Genomic DNA, 18,615 nt, shown 5'->3' on the forward strand with positions numbered 1-18,615 from the left:
GTTTTCTCGAATAAGGCCATTCCTATATACTTTATATATCATATTTAGATAACAAATTGACAAAAATAATATATATGCAAAGGTGAATATTCGTGGGATGATGGAAAATGACACTAAATTGTTGGTTAGTTTAATATCGGAACTTCGAAATAACATTAGATATGTAGGAATATGCATTTATAATAGCACAACGAACGAATTTTCGCTATCTGAATATATAGAAAATGATCATTTTACTACTCTAGAATCAATATTAATTCAAACAGACCCTGATTCACTAATATATTTACCATGTAATAATATATTAGATAATAAAAGAATAAAATTAATTTGCAATTTATGTGAAATAAAGCTATGCGAATTAAATAAAGACATTTTCCAAATTATGTCTATTGAAACAGATTTGGAAAAATTAATAAAAGTAAATGACGATGTAAAAAATTATGTATCTTTTTTAAATTTAACACTAGCATGCAAAGCATTATCTAGTATTATAAAATATTTAAATTTACTAAATGAAGATAGTGCAATAAATAAATGTACATTAAAATGGTATAATATTAGTAAATATGTAAAATTAGATAAAGCAGCTATTTGCTCATTAAATATAAATACGTATATATCAAAAGAACAAAAAAATGGTATAGGGGGATCTCAACAAATGCTTTCACAAAGCCATGGTGGAAATACTATGACCTTGTATAAATTTTTAAATAAGTGTAAAACAAAAATTGGGGAGAGGAAATTATTAAAATGGATAATGCATCCAATAAGGGATGAAAAAAAAATCAATCAAAGATTAGATATGGTTGAAATAATGAATGATGATCAAGCTTTGCGATCCATGATTCAAGCAGATTATCTTAGAAAAGTTTGTGATTTAGATTTGATCATTAAAAAATTAAAAATTGCCAACAATATTATAAAAAATAGTAATATGTCTGATAATCACGGAGCTATACAAAATAGGTCGCTTGGAAATTCTAATAATAAATGCACCATTGAAGATTTGGTAAAATTGTATGACACAGTTGTGGCATCCAAAAATATTTATCATGCATTGGATGAATATAATAATGGTACACAGAAAAAAAATAACAAAAAAACTTTGGAGGAGAATTTTATAATCCCATTAAAATCTATAATTATTAGCTTAACTTCATTCCTAAAATTAATAGAATTAACTGTAGACTTCGATCAAATAATAAAAAATCAATTTTTAATTTCTCCAAATTTTGATGACAATTTAATGGCCCTGTCGAAAGAAAAAGAAGAAATTTATAAACAGATATTACATCATAGGGCGGAAGTAGAAGAAGATATTAATTATCTAAAAAAAGGAGATAAACAATCGAAAAATAACAAAAATATTAGTTCTAATAATAGTGGGATGAAAGAAGATGTCAAGTTGATAGATTGTAATACTAATGTATTTTTATTTAGAGCTGTTAAAAAAGATATAATATTTATACAGCAAAGAAAAAAAACATACAATCAGGTTAGAGTAAATAAAAATGAAATATTATTCAATACAAATAAGTTAAGAGACTTATGTAAACAATATCAATATGTATTGCATAGTTATAATACATCACAAGAACAATTAGCTAATAAAGCTATTGAAGTAGCTAGTTCCTATTGGGAACCATTTAATAAATTATCAAAAATTATTTCTCAAATAGATATATTTTGTTCTTTTGCTTATGTAATATCACAATGTATATCTACATATGTTAGACCAATTGTTGAACAACATGGAAAGATACTTGAAATAAAAAATTCAAGGCATCCCTTAGTTGAAGCAAATTATTTACAAACAAAGAATTTTATACCAAATGATATACATATGGATAAAGAAAATAATCGATTAAATATTATCACTGGTCCAAATATGGGAGGAAAAAGTACATATATAAGACAAATAGCTATAATATCCTTAATGGCACACATTGGCTGTTTTGTTCCTAGCACATATGCAAAAATACCGATTTTTTCTCAAATTATGTGTAGAATCGGTTCATCAGATATTCAATTAAAAGGAATATCTACATTTTTTTCCGAAATGATTGAAGTATCGGCAATTATAAAAAATGCTGATAGTGATACTTTAGTTATTATTGATGAATTAGGAAGAGGAACATCAACATATGAAGGATTTGGTATTAGTTGGTCTGTTGCTAATTATTTATTAAATAACATAAAATGCTTGTGCTTATTTGCAACTCATTTCCATGAAATATCAAATTTAGAGGATGAACATACCGCTGTCTCAAATAATCATGTGTCCGCAAAAATTGATGAAGCAAAAAAAAAAATATCATTTCTTTACGAAATTAAAAAGGGATTTGCAGATAAAAGTTATGGGGTACATGTAGCACAAATAGCGAAGCTACCTCAGAAAGTTATTGACAAATCATTTGAAAAATCAAAAGAATTAGAATCAATTGAAAATAAACATTATTTTAAAAACAAACTTAAAAGTAACAATGATAACAATTCAAGCGAATATGACCAAGCAAAAACTGAAATACACAACAAATGTGAGGCATGTTTAAAGGAGGTATTCAAAGCAAGTAATGAACAAGAATTTATTTCACTTTTTAAAAAAAACAAAGACTTCTTAGTTGAATTATTTGAAAATGATAATTTTAGTTCCTTGTGAAGATAAGAATGTGAACATCATTTTTTTCAAATTGGAAAAAAATGTACACAAATAAGCAGATAAACAATATAGTGTGAATATGTCACTTTTTTATAATCATAATTGATAAATGATAATATTTGAAATAAAAAAGCCACGCAATGAATATATTCTTGACTTTGTCAGGAAACTAAACAACACCATTCATTTTTTAATATGTACATAATAAATGCTTCACATTCTTTTTTGTATTTCCTTAAATATGGAACTATATTCTAACAAGAATATAATTGACATATCACATTATAATACAGGAAAAATAATTAATTTTTAAATTATCAAATGAGTCTTTCCCAAATTAAAGTCTTCATTTCTTTTTTCCTGCTTAGCTAAGTATGAACTTTATAGATTTTTATAAAATTAAATACTTTTAAAATTCATTGAAACTTCATAAAATTAATATTAATACATACATTTTTAATAAATTATTGTGTATAATTATTTATTATTAATTTTTAATAATCATATTTACAAAAAAAAATAATATTTTGTTACTTAAAAAAATATTAAATTTGAATATACAAAAAGAAAAGTTACATGTGCCTGCATAGCTTAGTTGGTAGAGCATCCGCCTAGTAAGCGGAAGGTCATCGGTTCGACTCCGGTTGTAGGCTCTTTTAATTTAAGATATATAAATAATAATAACAATAGTGTCATTTAAAATATAATACTTGCCAAAAATATATTTATTTTAATATATCTTTTTACAATATTATTATATACATACATACAAAAATAATAGTTATATTTATATAAAACAAAAAATATGTAAGTATAATTAGCTATAATCAAAAATATAAGCTGTTTAACTATTGGCCTAGGTAAAATAAAAAATTTATTTTATTATAATGATAAAATTATTTTTATAGTATTTTTTGTATATAATTTATATTTGCTTAAATTAAAAAATTTTAAGGGATATTAATTATAATCCCTGTCAAAAGTCATATATAAAACAATTAACCTTCCTTACTTATAAATTTATATATTAAATATATAATATAAATTATAAAATCTCATTTTAATATTTTAATTTTATTACAAAACATACACAAATTTATTATATGTAATAGAATTACATTATTTAAAATAATATAATTTTAATAAACAAAGAAAATTTGTCCAAAGCAGGATTCGAACCTGCGTTGCCACATCCACAGTGTGGAGTCCTAACCACTAGACGATTTGGACGCTAATATACTAGTAAATTTTTATATTTATAATACAATTTTTCTCAAACAAATTAACTATATAATTTAGAAGAAAAAAAATGATATAATTAAAACAATAAAATATTAAATTGTGAAAAGTATATGTTTTTTTTTAATTTATTTATTTATGATTATTTTTTATTTTGATATATTATGCATCCCTATCACTTTTGATAGCCAATATAAAAAAGTTATTTATAATTTCAAAAAAATAAATAATTTACAATGATTTTTTGCTAATACTATATTTTATTTTATATTTTAACTGTTTCTTTTTTTATATGTCATTTTAATATGCTAAAATCATAAATATGCCATAGCATAATAATTTTACTGTGTTTAACTAATGATAAAATAACATTTTTTTGAAAATAAAAGTATAGGAGCACAATAATTTTAATTCTATATATACATAAAGTTGATTATTTAAGTAATGTAAAAATGTTGAAAAATATATATATTTCATTATATTTTTTATAAAATGCATATTAAAGTAAAACATTATTGCTACCTTAGCTCAGTCGGTAGAGCGCCAGACTCTTAATCTGGTGGTCAGGGGTTCGAGCCCCCTAGGTAGCTTTTTCATTTTATTTGTGTAAAATATAATTGAGAGAAAAATACTTTGAAATAAATAAACCGGACCCTCATGTCATATTTATAATTTTATGCGAAAAAATATAATAAATTTTATTAAATATTACAAAAATAATTTCCACATGAGGAAAATAAGTTCAATAATAAAATTGTTACAATGTTAATTTTTTTTTTTCAATTTTTATCATTCATTACTCTTCAATTTATTATTAATATGAAAACAACTATAATATAATTTTTAGTTTTTTAAAGATTGGAAAAAAAAAAAAAATCATTAACTATAATGAATGTCATTTTTCCTAATCGTTTAGCAATAAAAACAATTACGCCAATTGCTGCTTAAACTATATTAATCGCATTTTTATGTAATTTTGTTCCTTAGTTTTTAATAAAGTATGAACACGCTTTTAGCGTTTAAGAATACAACTTGGTCTAAAATAAACTTGTTATTTCTTATAAACATACAATATAATATTCCACATAAAATAGTGAAAGAAAACATTTTATATTTTACCTTCATTGGAAAATATCGAAAGTTAAAAAAAACAATTGGAATACGCATTCTTATAATATAAAATATTTATAATAGTAATATAATAGTAAAAAATAATAAATGAAATAAATTAAATTGATAAAATAATATACACTGTAAATTCTTCATATAAAAATAAAGATTTTATGCGAAAATGAATTAATGAAATAAAAAAGTTATTTGCATATAATTAATATATTTTTAATTTTTTAATTTAAATAAATTTTAATTTATTTAATATATTTAATAATATTGCAAGTTGTTTATTGTCTTTTAAAAAAAAAAATTTTTAATAAAAAGTTATAGATTCTGCATTTTTGTTAGCCTCCTAGGGGACTCGAACCCCTGACCACCAGATTAAAAGTCTGGCGCTCTACCGACTGAGCTAAAGAGGCAGTTAACGTTTGTTACTTACAATAAATTAATTTCTTTATTTTTTCTCTTTTTCGATAACGTTTAAATATTATTATATTTTGATTGCTCCGTTTTATTAAATATTTTTGTATAAAGTAATATTAAGAGTAATAATAAAACTTTAAAAATGGTATAATAATAATTTATGCATAATTAATATAGAAAAAAATATAAAAGAATAAAAATTAATAATTCACAATTTGTTATATTAATATGAATAAATAATTTTTACCAAAAAAAAAAATAATTTTTATGTTATAAAAAATATGATTATAATAACACTTTTAAATTATAAAAAAAAATATATTTGTTATTTTTCGTGTTTTGATGATTTCTCCACATTTTGTTGTAAATAAATCAAAATTACTAATAATTTAAAAACTGTTAAAAAGTTTTATAAAATAATAGATAATATCTATATATTGCAGATTTACGTAATGACATGTGTCATTTGTTCAATTGTTTACATAAAAGATATTCATTTTAACTCTTTAAAAGAGTAGTTAAAAAAAGTTTAATTAAAATTATGAAGTTAAAAAGAGTATATAAATAAATATTCTTAATAAAGGTTGTGTTATTTAAAAAAATAAGTTAAATGTAACATAAAGACAAACATACTTTATTTTTATATGTTCAGTTTATATGCTTAGAGCGGGGGAATACATAATTAAATCAGCGAATAAATATATATATATCTACACTTAAAAAAGAGGAAGAAAAAAAAAGAAACATATATATCCATAATACTGAAATAATTTTATGATAATTGCAGATATATCATAAAGTGTGGAAATTTTTTTATTTTTTAACAAAATCGGGGTTAAAAAAAAACTTTTCCAATTATAAAAAAATAGGAAAAATTTTAAATTATTTGTTTTCATTTTCATCTGAGTTTGTATTTGCTTCGATATATAATTCTTTATCAATATCTTCATTTCTCTTAATGTAGAAATGATCACCCATGTTTTGGTTCATATCATTTTGCAAATAACTTTTCATATGCAGGTTCATATTAAATTGTTCATAATTATTCATAGGATATTGTGAATTAGGTTTCTCATAACTTCTTACATGTATGTTATGAACTGGTTGTTCGTAACTTCCTGCTTGAATATTAGGAACTGATTGTTCGTAACTTTTTGATTCTTGGCTCGGATGAATGTAATTTTCCATATATGAATTCGAATATATTTCTTCATAACACTTTCCTTGTGAGGCTGCATTTAATTGGTCATAAGTTCCTGATTTTTTATCCGTCTGGTCATTTATGTTGTGTGTTTTCTTTTTGTTGTTAAAAAAACTCAAGTTTTCAATATTCTCCATGTACTTACTACATCCTTTAACATTATTGTATAGATATATTAACAGGTCAGAAAATTGTTCAACCTTATTTTGTAATATTTTATTTTCATTATTTATTTTTTCGTAATTATCCAATATTTTTATATGTTCCTTTTTTAATTCATCCATATTATTGTTCATAAGAATTTCATGTTCCTTTTCTCGCAATGAATTTTTATTTTTTAACATAGTATTTTCTTCTTCTATTCTTTCTGATTTTTCTTTAATCAATAAATAAGAGTATAAAATATTATTTATTATGTCATTTTTTTTTTCAATCATTTTATTTAAGTATAGTTTTTCTTCTATATATTTAATTTCGTCTTCATGTAGTTTTTTCCTCATATTATTAATATCATTCATCATTTTTTTTAACTTTGCTCTCTTGTTTTTTCCTTTGCTTTTATTTTTTTCATCATTGAGATAATAATTACTTGAGTCTGAGCTTCTATCAGGGCTGTCTCTTTCAGCATTACACATGTAGATTAAGGATGGCGATTTTGCTTTCTTTCTATTTTTCCCTTTTTTATTCTTATTTCCTCTATTTGCAATACTATTTGGAAGATATTTAGTTTTTCTATTAATTTGGTTTCTTTGAATTGATTCATCACTCTCATAATCTTCTGTTTCATTCGACCTTTTGTTGAAATCACTGTTTTCATAATTTTTCTTATCTGTACAATTTTCCTCAATTTCATAAGAACTCTCTGAACCCGTTTCTCCATTTGAGAATCCATTGTTCATTTCATAATATTTATATTTTTTCTTGGATGCATCACTTAAACAAGCCTTATACTTAGATGCTTTGGGGGAGTCATTTCTTATTCGTCTTCTTTGGCTTCGTCTTTTTTCAAATTCATCCAAGCAATTTCTTTCACCTGCTTCCTTTTTACTTTCATTAAAAAAGTATGTTAATATATTATGATGAATAAAATTGGAATAAATATAATGAATAAAATAAAGATCCTTTTGATATGAATAAAACAGGAAGTATTTATTTTTTTTTATGTGTAATACACTTTGTATATCTTGCTCGACGATTTTACTTTTTTGCGTAAATGCACAAAAAAAATATTTATTGTCAAATTTATATTTTATAAAATCGTTTAAAAAATTATATAAGCTATTAAACATTTTTTTTTCTATAATTATGTTTATAACTTTATTTTTTGCCTTATCATTTTGTTCTTTGAGTAAATAAATGCTAATATAAACGCATATTAAGCAGCTTACTCGTTTTGCCACAAATTTATTTATTAAAAGGGAAATCATTAGTTTTACTCTCTTTTCACTAATACCAATGCTGTTTTGACATAAAAAATTGTATATTCTATATATTAATATGTTTTTATTAAAGCTGTTATTTAATTTTTTAAAATACTTCTTTTCTTTTCCATTATACATATGCACATACATACAGTTATAATACACAATTTCTTCAAAATTTAAATTAAGGTAGTTTAAAACATTATTATTACTATTATTATTATCATTATCATTTTTGTTACCATTTTCTTCATCCTTTATATTAATACCATTAACAGTAAGATTACATATTTTATGTGCCAACTCTAAGTCCTTCATATATTTATAGAAAAATATTTTTTTTCTTTCTACCTCGTTTTCAATATGTTTTTTTTTAGTGGGATCAATATTTTCTCCTTTATCAACTAGCTTGTTCAAATTGGTTATAAATTTTTTGAATTGTAATGATTTTTTCTTGATTTTAATCATTATATAAGAAACATAATAATAGAATAAATTTTTTTGAACAAAAAAAACATAATTTAAATATTTAGATATATTACTATGCTTTTCACATAAACACATAAAAAATTCGTATATATAATTTTGGATTACATTTTTTTTATCGAAAAAAAAAATTATCAACAGCATATCAACGTATTTAATCTGATTCAAATTGTTTATATAGTAAATTAGCATATGCTCATAATAGAAATATTTGTTTTGGCGATAATTTTTTAGAATAAAGCTAGTTTCTTCTTCGTGTGCACCTGATTCAAGGGCTTCAACACTTTTCGACTTGTTTATCTTTGCATATGCGCCACTGTTGTTAGAACCTTTAGTAGCATTCAAGTGACTAAAAATAAATTCAGAACAATATTTTTCATCTTCGTACAAAAATTTACAACATATGCTCAAAATGTTTCTAACATTTGTATGAATAAACGTTTTAAACATTTCAAGCATTTCATTATTTATGTTATTCGCTCCGCTATTATAATTTGGTGGCCCCTTTTCATGACCACTCCAGCTATCACCCAAGTTACTTCCTTCCACAACTTCGCATTTTTTATTCGAGGCCATAACTGTATGGCTTCCAGTATCACTAGTTGCAAATTCTCTTTTTGGACTATAAAAATTACTGTCGGACTTAACAGATTCATGCGGTTCTATGAGTCTTTTATTATTTTTAGAAGTATATTTAGATATATTTGTTAAATGTATTAGCACAAATTTAAAGAGGAAAAAAATTGAACCTTCAAAAAAATTTCCACGCTGGAATATTGGTAATAATTTTTCTAAGCTAATATCTACTGATCTATTTTCCTTACTCACTTTTACTATGTTATATATAATATCAATAAAAGTGCTAGTAATAAACAAAGAATTAGTATAAAATTTGTGGAAAATATTTTTATATACATATATATTTATATTATATAAATTAAGAACTAATTTAATAAATTCGTCTAATATATTTAGCTCATAAATATATTTCAAAACAAAATCACTATTTATTATTAAACAGTGAAGAAGTAATAGACTGCTTTTAATATCTATGTTTACTGAAATGTTGTCAAGATACAATTCTATAGAATTATATTTTTCATCCACATCTGTGCTATTTTTCTTTATTTCTATAAAATTATAATCATATAATTTTCCATCAGTAGTGACATTTTCATCAATCTTTTGTAAACTTTTACTTATATAGTCATTCGAATTGCTTCTCTTTATATTTTCTTTTTCAATTTCACTATTTTCATATACTTCATCAATAAAACAATAGACCTTTATTTTTGCATTTATCTGAACAAAATGATTATCACTATGTAAAAAAAATAATTCATCAAAATTGTTAAATAAATAAATATGTTCTTCTTTTATCGTTTTTAATATACATTCAATTACTCGTTCATAAGTTATAATATTTTTAATTTCGCTATTATTTTTCGATATTAATAATAACAATAAAATAATTTCATTTATTAGGTAGGCATTTTGATTTGAACCCATTAGTGTTATCAGTTCACAAACAAAATTGTTTCTATTTAGTACTAAATTATCTATACTATTTCTTAAAGTACGGATTTTATTATTTCGGAATATAATTAAAAATATATTTTCTTCACAAAAATATATTTTTTTTTTTTTCTTTTTTTCCTCATCAAATTCTTCGTTAACACTTATTATATCATTTGAAATATCAGAACTAAAGTAGTACAAACTATCCTCATTTGGATCATCGTTACTACTTCGAGCATTGCCATTATTCGTGTTGATGTTTTCTATGTTGTTTTTCTCTGCTTCATTAAAATTGTTCTTTTTTGAACCAAATTGACTGTTTATGTTAAATGATGATATATTAGAACAATCTTTGATCGAATTGCTCTTTTCTTGTTTTTCATTTTGATATGGTCTTCTTATATTTTCGCTAATAATAGAAATATCTGCATCATTTTTGTTACCAATTTTTGTTTTATTTTTCCCCTCATTTTCTACAGATTTAAAATTTGTGTTAATATCATCAGAATATGAACACGAGGAACCGAAGCGGCTCAAATCATGTGAGTCCGTTGCCAATTCATATAAGTTACTTTTCTTATCTATCGTTTTAAGTTTTTTTTGAATTATAAAATCATTAGCATGATCAAATATATAAGATTTAAATGTTTTATTCAAAGGAATCGAATGGAATTCCTTATTTTCATTTATATAATAATTATCATTTTTATTTTTGTAAATAATTTTATCGCTTGAATAATTAAACGGATAATTAATATAATCAGTGTAATAATATTTTCCTTTCCTTAGCTTATTAATTATTAGCATGCATTGCTCATGCAAATTTGTCACAATTTTATTTTGGTCATTTAAATTGATATTGTTATTTATTTTGTTAATATGAATACTGCTATTGCTATTAGTACCCTCTGTATAATAATCACTGTATAAAATTTGAAAAAATTTTACACAAAACAAATTATAATAATAACATGAATTAATATTGTCTGAATAAACAATATTTTCATATAAATAAAAATAAAAATTTATATTGTCATATATATATAATTTTTGTAACAACAATATAATTTCATATTTAATAGATATAGAATTTTCAAACTCTAAATAAAAGACATCAAACAATATATCGCAGTTATGGGTTTCTTTAAATAATATATTTAAATAATTTATATATATTTTAAATTCATTACAGTCGATTCTTATATTTTTTTTATGAAACATGCCTTTATTCAAACAAATTATTTTATTCAAAACTTCTGAACTATTCAAAATTATTTCTTCAAACATATCCCATATATTATTTTTTTTTAATATTTCACTCTCTTTTTTTTTTTCAGTTTTTAATTTGTTTAATAAGCTACTACATGTATTTAATATTTTACAAAACTCTTTAATATATGATATATTTATTTTCTCATTTTTGAATTCATCACCCTTTTTATTTTTTATCTTTTCACTGTGTGTTACAATTTTATTTACTGTTTTTAAATATTCCTTAATATTTACTACATAATATTTATCAGGAAAATTATTTCCATCATCATCACTATCATCAACAATAGTTTTATCAACTATGTCGTTCAAATCTTTTACCCATTTATCTATACCATCATTTGGGTTTTCTTTGTTTATTCGGCTTTCTTTATTGCTTACTTTTTGTAATTTCTTGAATAAATGGTAAGCCATTAAATGTAAGTTTCGATTTTAAAACATAACAAGAAAATGAACAAGCCAGCCACGTTTTATTTTTTAAAAAGTTCGTGGGAATGGCGAAAAATCCAACAAAATTTTCACCGAAAAAATGCGGCAACAGTTAAATTTTAAAAAACCTGCATATACCAACTAGGTGTACATCAAGGTATATGCTGTTCATAATAAAATAATTCGTTAGCTTGCTCATAAATATTTTGTAAAGTTTTTAATATGCTATTATCTCTTATATTTTTGTTACGCGCCCTTCCGAATATTATTATCTTCACTATATTATTAGTAATTCGTAGTAAATTTGTGACGGTTTTGCACTAAATTACTAGGAGCCTTTGATTAAGCTATTACTTCTTAATATATTGTATATATATTTTTTATTGATATTAAAAATGTTGCATTTTTTAAGATGGCGGTGAAATCTTGTGAAAAAATACGTAATAAAAATTAAGTTAAACCTACAAATGTTTTAATTTTTCCCTTATATAGCTACCCAACATAATTTTATTAAGATTTGATCATTATTTTTAATCATTATGTGAATAATATATATATATCAATATATGCACTTCCACAAGTGGTATGTGTTTATATTCCAGTTAATAATGTATATATTACCTTAGCACATTGTATATTTTAATTCATACATAAATGCTAATCTTAATTTCCAATTTTTTACACTCTTATGTGATTTTTTTAATAATAAATTGAATTAAGAAAATTTAAATAATATTAAATTCTTTTTCATTTGAGTTTTAGATATTTACAGAATATAGCGAAAGATTTAATTATTTTCATACACAACGTACGTATATGAGCGGTTAGGACGTGTATTTAATTATCATTACAGTTGACAAAATTTCACTAATAATTTATCACATTATATAAAGGAATATCCATATTTGGAAAAAATACAAAATATTAAAATATAAAATAATTATTTTTTTTCTATAAAATATGTAAATATTTTGAAATATCCTTGTTTTCGTTTCATTTGAGCATAACTTTTATCATTATAAAGTTACGGATTCAATAAAACTTTATTTCTATTCCAATTCGAATATGCATATACTCTAAAACCATAAAGTGCAAAATAATCTTAAAAATGGATCATCAAAAAATACAATAATTAAATCGTAATAATAAAAAAGTAATGAATTAACAACTACTGACTCGTTTTTTAAAAAAATATACTATAGCCATAATACGGGGCAAAAAAATTTTATCGTAATAATTTATTCATGCAAAATGTCTATAAATTGAAAATTGTTTCCCACAATATTAAGGCTATGCGCGTAACATTATATATAAGGGTACATTATTTAACGTGTTTTTTCTTCACAATTATTTTCGGTTATCAATATTATATATGCGAGTGTTTTTGCACATACGAATGTGCATTTGTAATTACTATCTCCAAATAGAATTAGTTATCGTTATGTAAATCTATAAAATAAAAATAACAATGCATTTTAACATTCCATTAAAGCGCCATACCCATGCATATGCACTGAAAATGTTAAACATATGAAATGTGCTATATAAAATAATTATATCATATGGAATACCAGTATTTTGCATGTAAAATATATAATGGGTGAAATAATAACGGGGGATTAAATAAAAATATAGTAGCAAATAATTTATTAAAAAAAAGGGGTATAGAATGTGCTACCCAGTGCAACTCCAAAGTAATATGTACGCTATGTATATTCAATAAATTATATAACCAAATATAATGTATAAACTTAAGAAATATTTTATTTTTTTTTACAATATAAATAATTAAAAATAGTAGGCACTTCAAATGCATAATCAAATTATTCTTCTTGTAAACGGATATACCAAAAAAATTAGTAAAATGGAAATTTATAAAAAAGACAAAAAAAAATAGAAAAATAGCAATGTAACAAAATAAATGTGATTTATCAATAGTAATACAATTCCAAATATATTGTCTACAAAAATAATAATGTTAAAATTACTTTAAACGTATTAATTAGTAATATAAGTGAAAATATATATTTTTTCTCTTTGAATTTTTTTTTTCATTTAATATAATTATGCTTTTATGCATACAGTTTATTTTCCGATGTATCTGTTCTATGATTATTACACGTATCGTTTAAGTTAACACTTCAACAATATATTATATATTTAATTAAAAATTATAATAAAAAGTTTCATTTACAAACATTGTCTAAATATGTATTAATAAAATTATACATGCTCCTTTTATTTATATATACTTTTTTAATATTACAAATAGTATATGATATGTAGTAAAATTTATTTTTAATTTTTAAATAAAATTTAGTAGTACATATTTATCATTATTATTATTAGTGTTATTATTTGTTTAATTGGAAAGCTATAAATACACAAATATTTATTGGCAACAAATTATAAGGAGTAATTCTGCACCTTTTTTTTTATTTTTTAATTTGCAATCAATATGAATACCCTGTTGTTATCTTTACTTGTTTTTCAAAATATTACAACATATTTTGATAATTTTAAAAATGCTGGGATTATAGAAAGTAATGGAGGTACTGAAAATTCAAATACATATATATATGTTAGTATGGTTGTATATATTTTTGGACATGCCTATGTTGTATACATATATGTAGATGTAACATTTTCATCAACGTAGACTTGTTTTACTAGTGCATTACATTGTGTTTTTTTTCTATGAAAAGATATATTGTATTTACGACATTATTATAATATTTAGAAAATTCTTTCGAGTTATTTATTTTTCATTCATGCAATTTATAATTTATATTTTTTTTTAGGAGAAATTAAATATATCAGTGAAAACATCGTTGGCACCATTAACATAAATGGGTATTTTTTAAAAAAAAATATAATTTAAAAATTGTGGCTTGCAAGTGCTTAATTTATATACATCATTTATCTATTTACTAAATAATTAATAAACATATAAAAAATTATACTTTAAAATTTAAACAATTTGTAGGATACATAGACAGTTAAATGACGATATAGAAAATGGTAAATACAATTTCAATTCAGGTAAATATTATTATGATTCTAATGCCCACAAGGATTATTATGATGCAAACGACTACAGAGGAGAAATAAGTTTTTTAGAAACTGATGAATATGATGAAGCGGATAATGAAAAGGATGATGATAATGAAAATGAAGAAAGCTTCTTAGAAACTGATGAATATGATGAAGAAGCTGATAATGAAAAGGATGATGATAATGAAAATGAAGAAAGTTTCTTAGAAACTGATGAATATGATGAAGCGGATAATGAAAAGGATGATGATAATGAAAATGAAGAAAGTTTCTTAGAAACTGATGAATATGATGAAGCGGATAATGAAAAGGATGATGATAATGAAAATGAAGAAAGCTTCTTAGAAACTGATGAATATGATGAAGCGGATAATGAAAAGGATGATGATAATGAAAATGAAGAAAGTTTCTTAGAAACTGATGAATATGATGAAGCGGATAATGAAAAGGATGATGATAATGAAAATGAAGAAAGCTTCTTAGAAACTGACGAATATGATGAAGAAGCTGATAATGAAAATGAAGAAAGCTTCTTAGAAACTGATGAATATGATGAAGAAGCTGATAATGAAAATGAAGAAAGCTTCTTAGAAACTGATGAATATGATGAAGCGGATAATGAAAAGGATGATGATAATGAAAATGAAGAAAGTTTCTTAGAAACTGATGAATATGATGAAGCGGATAATGAAAAGGATGATGATAATGAAAATGAAGAAAGTTTCTTAGAAACTGATGAATATGATGAAGCGGATAATGAAAAGGATGATGATAATGAAAATGAAGAAAGTTTCTTAGAAACTGATGAATATGATGAAGCGGATAATGAAAAGGATGATGATAATGAAAATGAAGAAAGCTTCTTAGAAACTGACGAATATGATGAAGCAGATAATGAAAAGGATCACAATGGTGAGAAAAAAAATAATAAAAATTATTTTTTATTGCATATTGTAATATTATGAAATAATGATATGAGCCCCTTGTGCGTATACAAATGCATGCAATGAAAACTGAACGTTCCTGCTCTGTTTCATTTCTTTCCTTTTATTGGCATATATATTTTTTTTCTCTTTGTTCTATTGTATAGATTTTGAATCCGATGAAGACAACTATGCAGATGATATTAGTTCATCAACAACTGCTCAATCTTTTATTGAAAAGAACGAAATGTATTTCGACGATTTCTTTGATAGTGAAGAAACTATAAAAGATGCTGTTAAAAAAGGAAGCAAAAATAATAATTCAAGCACAAGTTCAAGAAATGATAGTACTATAAACATGATTAATAAATTAAATAAAACTGGCAATACCGAATTTGAGAATAAAAATTCATTCAATGAAGAACCCCAAAACAAATATGAATTTTCAGATGTTAAATCAGATAAAAATAAACAATCACTAAGAAGCCAAAATAAAAATGCAGAACAATCAAACCTTAAAGATATAAAAGCTAAAAATACCCAAAACAACATGGGTCAAATAGATTTAGAAGAATATGAAATCACAAATGATGAAATACCATCCGACAATATGTCTGATGCTTATGATGCTTTTGCACCAACATTACATAAAAAAGAGAAATCAAACAATGAATCTACCAAATACAAATTAAAAAATAATAACTCCACTAAAGATCCAAAATATGTTCCTTATAAAAAAGGAGAAAATATCATATCCCCTCATATACACACAGATATTTATAAAAAAAATAAAAAAACAGACGAAATGTTGGAAGAATATGGTAAGTGGATATAAAAATTATTTTCCGAGAGACGAAAGATGACGTTAAAAAATAAAAAATTATGTAATAATCATGATAATTCATATAATATTAATGACAAAAATAATAACGTGTTTTTGTTCATGCATCTTTATTTAATATTTTTTACTAAATATTTCTTATATTTTGAGTATTATTTATTTTTTTTTTTTCATTTCTTCCTCACAGAACAAGAACTTTCAAATGACGATATGATGGAGTTAGAAAGTCACAATGGTATGCTAAGCAAATGAGAATGATCAAAAAAATAAATAAGTTCATTATTCATACATGCATAATTTGTGTCTTTTTATATATATACATATCTATATTTTTGATTATTTTTTTAAGAAGAAGATACCCCTGTGATCGCTGAAACAGAAAATATTGATGGCAACGATGGTAACTATTCATGTTTATCTTCTTTGTGAGGTTTTTTTTATTGGGTATTCTTTAGTATTCCTAAGTGTACAATATGATTGTATGGTTATGTATTTATTTTTATTTTTTTTCTCTTTTTCAGATTCGAAGGAGTCTAACTCTAGCTCCATAAGTTTCTTAAGCTCTCTCACAATTATTATTTTAGGACTTTTATATATAATGAATTAAAAAAATACGAGTTTCATTATATATAAATAAAATAAAGAACTTATATAACATGCTATATTAACATGTGTATGCAGACACATATATACAATGCTGCGTAAAAGCATATACATATGCGTATCATAAAGTTTCAGAATTATGCTTTTATTTTTGTTTTTTTTGCTTTTGTTTTTTCCCTTTTATTTCTATCACATTGTTGCATATACAATACTTTAAGACGAAGTAGTTTATTAAACGCAAAAAAGAAAAAAAAGTAAAATGTGATGGAATGGATATATTTTTTTTTTCTAATTTTAATACATTTTTAGTCTTTTTTAATTTTTTTATTTAGACATGATGTGCATATGGAATTCTATATTCGTTTTATTTTGCTTCCTTTCGGTTGCAAACACTTTTTTGCCGTATTTTGTTTTTATGTTATTATTAATATCATATAAATATAGTCTCCATACCTATAATCGCGGCAAATATAAACATTATTACATGTCATTTTTGTTTTGTTTGCTTGTTTTTAATGAATAAAAACTTCCAAAATTGTGAAATTTATATTATTCTCGTTTAATATGTTTTTAAAACTATTTTTTTAATAACTACATGTATATTAAAAAAAGTACACATGCTTAACAAAATGGGCAATATGAAAATATGCAATTTCCGTTTATTTGCAATTTTCTATGAAATTATTTCAAAGGAATTTTCAAAAGGGAGAATTTTACGAGCAGATAAACTAACCGATAACAACGTTTTTTTTTTCGTATTGTATATGATAAGAAAATCAACATTTTTAAAAAAAGGAAAAAACAAATATTTCGTATTACGCTCGCAACACAGTATGCTTCTATATTTGAGAATTGGCTATAAAACGTGGAGAGCAATATTCCCTTAAAATGTATTACTTATACAGTTTTGAAATACTTGCAGAAAAAATATGCATATGTATACATACATGCATTTGTTCCCAATAAAAATATGCAACTATGAGTGAAAAAAATTATTATCGTGCGTTGATCAATGGGTATATTTTTTATGAATTATATACCATATTGAAAAAATGGAGAACAAAAACAAGTAATAAACTGTATGTCTGTGAAAAACAAATGTGATAAATAAACACAAAGGCGAAAGAATCGAAAAAAAAAATATAAAATTCTCCCTTTCGCGATAATTTGGCTGAATTAAAAAAAATTCGTTTTTATATAGAATGATGGTGGAAAAAATATGGCAGCATAAGTTGATATGCAAAGATTAAAAATTTGAGCGATTACATATATTGAGGATGCATAAAATATTATATGCAAATATTTGTTTTTTTTTAAAGAATTAATTTTCCTCTAAAGCTATAAATCACGTAAAAAATAAAAAAACATTTTTGTAGTTTGAATATATATAAAACTATGCATTTTTTATAACCATAAAAAATAATAAAATA

At 23.2% G+C, this 18,615-nt stretch overlaps 3 protein-coding genes and 4 non-coding genes across 7 annotated transcripts; 4 read left to right on the forward strand and 3 right to left on the reverse strand.

Moving 5' to 3' along the window:
• Positions 1 to 100: 100 nt before the first annotated feature.
• Positions 101 to 2,662, forward strand: PBANKA_0804300 (DNA mismatch repair protein MSH2; the record flags this gene model as incomplete). The annotated part of the gene is made up of 1 exon (XM_034564192.1): positions 101 to 2,662. The coding sequence occupies one exon, from the start codon at positions 101 to 103 to the stop codon at positions 2,660 to 2,662; it is 2,562 nt and encodes an 853-aa protein (XP_034421013.1).
• Positions 2,663 to 3,242: 580 nt separating this feature from the next.
• Positions 3,243 to 3,315, forward strand: PBANKA_0804321. The gene has a single exon. It is a non-coding gene; the product is annotated as a tRNA-Thr (tRNA).
• Positions 3,316 to 3,820: 505 nt separating this feature from the next.
• Positions 3,821 to 3,892, reverse strand: PBANKA_0804341. The gene has a single exon. It is a non-coding gene; the product is annotated as a tRNA-His (tRNA).
• Positions 3,893 to 4,418: 526 nt separating this feature from the next.
• PBANKA_0804361 lies at positions 4,419 to 4,491 on the forward strand. The gene has a single exon. It is a non-coding gene; the product is annotated as a tRNA-Lys (tRNA).
• Positions 4,492 to 5,360: 869 nt separating this feature from the next.
• Positions 5,361 to 5,433, reverse strand: PBANKA_0804381. Its single transcript has one exon. It is a non-coding gene; the product is annotated as a tRNA-Lys (tRNA).
• Positions 5,434 to 6,319: 886 nt separating this feature from the next.
• Positions 6,320 to 11,749, reverse strand: PBANKA_0804400 (conserved Plasmodium protein, unknown function; the record flags this gene model as incomplete). Its single annotated transcript, XM_034564193.1, has 1 exon — positions 6,320 to 11,749. One exon carries the CDS (start codon positions 11,747 to 11,749, stop codon positions 6,320 to 6,322), a length of 5,430 nt encoding a protein of 1,809 aa, XP_034421014.1.
• A 2,473-nt stretch (positions 11,750 to 14,222) lies between these two features.
• Positions 14,223 to 17,189, forward strand: PBANKA_0804500 (rhoptry-associated membrane antigen, putative; the record flags this gene model as incomplete). Its single annotated transcript, XM_034564194.1, has 7 exons — positions 14,223 to 14,316; positions 14,566 to 14,617; positions 14,751 to 15,730; positions 15,909 to 16,562; positions 16,770 to 16,817; positions 16,932 to 16,982; positions 17,104 to 17,189. The coding sequence occupies 7 exons, from the start codon at positions 14,223 to 14,225 to the stop codon at positions 17,187 to 17,189; spliced, it is 1,965 nt and encodes a 654-aa protein (XP_034421015.1).
• Positions 17,190 to 18,615: the final 1,426 nt, after the last annotated feature.

This window comes from Plasmodium berghei (assembly GCF_900002375.2).
Source record: "Plasmodium berghei ANKA genome assembly, chromosome: 8".
NCBI classification, from domain to species: domain Eukaryota; phylum Apicomplexa; class Aconoidasida; order Haemosporida; family Plasmodiidae; genus Plasmodium; species Plasmodium berghei.